Source organism: Salvelinus sp. IW2-2015, unplaced genomic scaffold, assembly GCF_002910315.2.
Source record: "Salvelinus sp. IW2-2015 unplaced genomic scaffold, ASM291031v2 Un_scaffold2335, whole genome shotgun sequence".
NCBI classification, from domain to species: Eukaryota; Metazoa; Chordata; class Actinopteri; order Salmoniformes; family Salmonidae; genus Salvelinus; species Salvelinus sp. IW2-2015.
The window spans coordinates 86,076-90,954 of record NW_019943660.1 but is presented as its reverse complement, the minus strand read 5'-3'; the positions used below and the strand labels follow the sequence as shown (position 1 = coordinate 90,954).

General features: G+C 49.8%; 1 protein-coding gene across 1 annotated transcript in view; it reads left to right on the top strand.

Annotated features, from left to right (window-relative positions):
• LOC112073679 (protein FAM83H-like) overlaps positions 1-4,879 on the top strand; it is a 40,879-nt gene that overhangs the window by 28,549 nt on the left and 7,451 nt on the right. Inside the window, exons 2-4 of the mRNA XM_070440250.1 lie at positions 685-802; positions 1,183-1,300; positions 4,333-4,497. Coding sequence (XP_070296351.1) covers positions 685-802; positions 1,183-1,300; positions 4,333-4,497 — 401 coding nt within the window. The remainder of the gene's footprint in view (positions 1-684; positions 803-1,182; positions 1,301-4,332; positions 4,498-4,879) is intronic.

Sequence of the window (4,879 nt, the reverse complement as noted above, 5' to 3'; positions counted from 1 at the left end):
CCTGTACCCTAACCCCTGTAACCCTGCCTACCCCCAGTACCCTATAGCCCCTTAACCTACCCTTAGCCCCAACCCCTTTACCCTGTTACCCCTACCCCCTTATCCTAGCCTAACCCCTGTACCTAGCACCTACCCCTGTACCCAGCCCTTAACCCCTTTACCTAACCCCTTTACTCACCCTTTACCCCATCATGGCCCACAGTCCCAGAGTCGGACGTTCGGGACAACCCCCGTTGGACCTTAACTTCCTGGCCCCCCCACTACAGAGAAGATACCGTTCTCGCCATTTGATGCTTCGGTGGAACAGGAACCTACAGGTACAGTAGGAAGTGTGTTCTGGGAGCTGCGCGTGTGTTGTGTGTGTGTGTGGGTGTGTGCTGTTGTAAATAGTGTGTGGTGGCGGTGTGTTGCGTTGCGGTGCGTGCGATTGCTTGTGTGCGGTGATAACTCAGTGTGTGGCTGTGCGTTGTGTGCGTGCGTGCGTGCATGAATAACTCCAGTGTTGTGGTCGTGTGTGTGGTGTGTGATGTGTGTGGTGTGTGTGTGTGTGTGTGTGTTGTGTTGTGTGTGTGTTGACTGGCTGTTGTGTGTGTTGTTGCGTGATGATAACTCAGTTCACATTGTGTGCTGTGTGTGCGTGCGTGGTGACGTTGATAACGCTCCAGTGTGTGCTCTTCTTGCCAGGGTTTACTATTGAGTTCCTTCAGACAGCAGACGTGGTGGACTTCCTTTGTCAACCGGATGATCGAACACATCCAAGAACACCATCCAGACCCCACCACAGGCGCCGGACCTCGCAATCGTACACAGAGAACTTCTTATCATGATGGGTTTAGCGTGCTTATTATCATCCATACTGTTATTTGAAATGACAAAGGGACTTCTGAAAGGACTTGATACTGTATTATTGAAATGACAAGGACTTCTGAAGACTGATACTGTCTGTTGAAATGAGAAGAAGAAGGACTTCTGAAAAGTCTGAGCTACTGTGAAGATGTCCTATTATAATGGTAGTGTTCACCTCATCTCTACGAGTCCTGACTATGAAAATGATTCATTCATTATGTTCACTTAAAATAGAGCGTGGAGGCATTGTATAATATCGTATATATATATATATGTTTTCTTGTTGTCATAGTCTGTAAATATAGTTCACTAACCAGTCGCTTATGTTTTCCCCAGGCAGCGCAGCGGCCTCGTCGACACCTATGGCCGTTGCACTCTGAAGCACGGGCGGCCCCGGGGGTTGGACCGTGGCTGGCCCCCCTCCAGGGCGCACAGCTTCATCGGCCCCACAGAGGTGCACGACCCTGAGCAACCCCAGCGACCGACCATGCCCAGCATTCCAAGGAGCAGGCCAGGGAGGCTCATTCAAGGAACGCACAAGCATTGTAAGGAGAGGGCTGTTACACACACACACACAACAAGCTGTTCAGGTCTATGTGGTGTAAGTGAAAGTGCTATCCCAGCAGTGAGGGTTATGAGTCTAATTGACAGATCTGTATTCTCAGAGGCCAGGCCTTCTCAGCCTAATGCTCCCAAACAACACACCCTCCATCCCGATAGCTATTCCCATCCCACGAAAATCTCTCTTCTTTTTTATCAGGGCTTATCTCATCACTATCGCTCAGACAGAGATCCAGTGTTGCATATTAGAACGCATGATAAGTGATTATCTGTCAAGTAGAAATATGGACGGTGTTGTCATTAAAGTCTGTTCAGGTCAGTCAGTCAGTTCAGTCATCAGTCAAGTCTGTCTGTCTGTTCTGTCTGTCTGTCTGTCTGTCTGTCTGTCTGTCTGATCTGTCTGTCAAGACAGACAGGATTGACAAACAGACTGACTGACAGACAGATTGGACTGACTGAAGACAGGGACAGATTGACTGATTGGACTGTCAGTCAGTCAATCTGTCTGTCAGTCAGTCTGTTTGTCATTCTAGTCTGTCTGACTCGACTGACTACAGACAGACAGATTGACTGATTGACTTGATTGGACTGATTGACTGACAACCAAACTGACTGAACTGGCTGACAGTCTGTCTGTCGTCTGTCAGCCAGTTCAGTCAGCCAGTCCAGGTCAGTTCAGTCAGTCAGTCAGGTACAGTCTGTCAGTCAGCCAGTTAGCAGCCAGCCAGTCAGCTTAGCCAGTCAGCCAGTTAGGTCAGACAGTCAGTCTTGTCAGTCAGCCAGTCAGTCAGCCAGTTAGTCAGCCAGCCAGTCAGCTAGCCACTCAGTCAGTCAAGGTCGGTCTGTCTGTCTGTCTCTCAGTCTGTCAGGTCAGTCGGTCGGTCGCGGTCGGTCTGTCAGTCTATTGTCTGTCTTCAGCCAGTCCCTTGTACAGTCGGTCGGTCTGTTCTGTCAGTCTATTTGTTCTGTCTGTCAGTCCAGTCCAGCCAGTCATCCTCCCCCCACCCCCCATGTCAGTCGGTCGTCTGCTCTGTCAGTCTATTTGTCTGTCTGTCAGCCAGTCAGCCTTGTCAGCCGGTCGGTCTTCCTGTCAGTCTATTCTCAGCCAGTCAGGGTGCGCCAGTTAGTCAGCCAGCCAGCACGGCTAGCCACTCAGATCAGTCAGGCCGGTCTGTCTGTCTGGCAGTCTATTGTCTGTCTGGTCAGTCAGCCGGTCGGTCGATCAGGTCGGTCGTGTCAGTCATCAGTCAGTCAGTCAGTCAGTCAGGTCTCCCAGCTCTGCTTTGCTGTGCTCCACCACACCCTGTCCGCTGCAAGGTGAATGACTTGCTCTCAGCTCAACCTCCTATAGAAAAACAATTACATTTCAGTGTGTGTGGGTGTGTGTGTGTGTGGATGTTGTGTGTGTGTGTGTGTGTGTGTGTGTGTGATGTGTGTGTGTGTGGTGTGTGTGTGTGGTGTGTTGTGTGTGTGTGTTGTGTGTGTGTGTTGTCTAAAGGTCAAAAGTGGCCAAACCTGTTAGTCTGACTGACCACTCTCTCTCACGTGTTGCTCCCTTCTATCTGTGAGTTGAGCTAGTTGGTGTAAGCTAGTGTGTGTGAGCTAGTGGGGTGAGCTAGTGTGTGAGCTAGTGCTGTGTGAGCTAGTGGGTTGTGAGCAGTGTGCGTGAGCTAGTGGGTGTGAGTTAGTGGGTGTGAGCTAGTGGGGTGTGAGCTAGTGTGGTGAGCTAGTGGGTGTGAGCTAGTTGTGGTTGAGCTAGTGTGTGTGAGCTAGTGGGTGTGAGCTAATTGGTGTGACTAGTGTGTGTGAGCTAGTTGGTGTGAGCTTGTGTGTGTGAGCTAGTGTGTGTGAGCTAGTGTGCTGTGAGCTAGTGGGTTTGAGCTAGTGGGGTGGTGAGCTAGTGTTCGTGCTGAGCTAGTGTGTGTGAGCTAGTGTGTGTGAGCTAGTGTGTGTGAGCTAGTGTGTGTTGAAGCTTAGTGGGTGTGAGCTAGTGTGTGTGAGCTAGTGGGTGTGAGGCTAGTGGGTTGAGCTATGGGTGTGAGCTAGTGGGTTGAAGCTACGTGGGTGTGAAGCTAGGGGTGTGAGCTAGTGTGTGTTGAGCTAGTGGTGTGTGAGTAGGGGTGTGAGCTAGTGTGTGTGACGCTAGTGGGTGTGAGCTAGTGGTGTGAGCTAGTGGTGTGAAGCTAGATGGTGTGAGCTAGTGTGTGTGAGCTAGTGGTGTGAGCTAGTGTGTGTGAGCTAGTGTGTGTGAGCTAGTGGTTGAGCTAGTGGGGTTGTGAGCTAGTGGTTGTGAGCTGATGTGTGTGAGCTAGTGTGTGTGAAGCTACGTGGGTGTGAGCTAGTGTGTGGCTTAGTGGGTGTAGCAGTGTGTGTAAGCTAGTGTGTGTGATTCTAGTGGTGGTGAGCTAGTGTGTGTGAGCTAGTGGGTGTGAGCTAGTGGGTGTGAGCTAGTGTGTGTGAGCTAGTGGGTGTGAGCTAGTGTGTGTGAGCTAGTGTGTGTGAGCTAGTGGGTGTGAGCCAGTGTGTTCTATCTGTGAGTGTGAGCTAGTGTGTGTGAGCTAGTGTACAAGACTGTGTGATTCCATACAGTATTATAAAGGACAGGCAAAAGTTGCTTTTAAATGGTATCACACTTTCTGTATTTTTCATATACAACGTTGCTAAATAAACCTATACCTAATGCAGTGGAGGCTGGTGAGGGGAGGACGGCTCATAACAATGTCTGGAACGGAGCAAATGGAATGGCATCAAACACATGGAAACCATGGAAACCATCTGTTTGATGTATTTGATACCATTCCACCTATCCGCTCCAGCCATTACCACGAGCCCGTCCTCCCAAATTAAGGTGCCACCAACCTCCTGTGACTTCTGTTTTTAATTGGCTAATGTGATATTTCCATGTMTCTGATTGGGCTTTGCTAGGTGATTGCCGTGGTGATGGACATGTTTACAGACGTGGATCTGTTTGCTGACTTGCTGGATGCCACGGCGCGTAACGTCCCCGTCTACATCCTATTGGACGAACAGAACGCCCATCACTTCGTCTCCATGGTGTCTAACTGCAAGATCAACCTTGACCTTGTCCATGTGAGTCTCAATGTTTCCCCTAGTTGGAACTATTTTAGGCGGGGTGACTCACGTTTCCCCATAGAATCCCACGTTCCTGAAGACATTCTGGGTGTGCAGGAATGGCTGTAGTTATAATGGGTTTGACAACCTCTGCCTACAGTCTTAAAGACAGCATAGCAGTGTTTTTGTGTTGACTGGCAGCAGGCCACTGCCTCATAGTGGTGATGTAATGTATTTACCTACTGCGCTACGACATGACGTCTGACTGAGCCTGGTTACATAAATGTCAACAGAGCGGCTAAACTGGTTGTATTAGAACCCACTACAGAATAACACCGTTTATTAAAGACAACCCCTTGTGACTTCGATTAACGATTGTGAGTGTGTGTGTGTGTGTGTG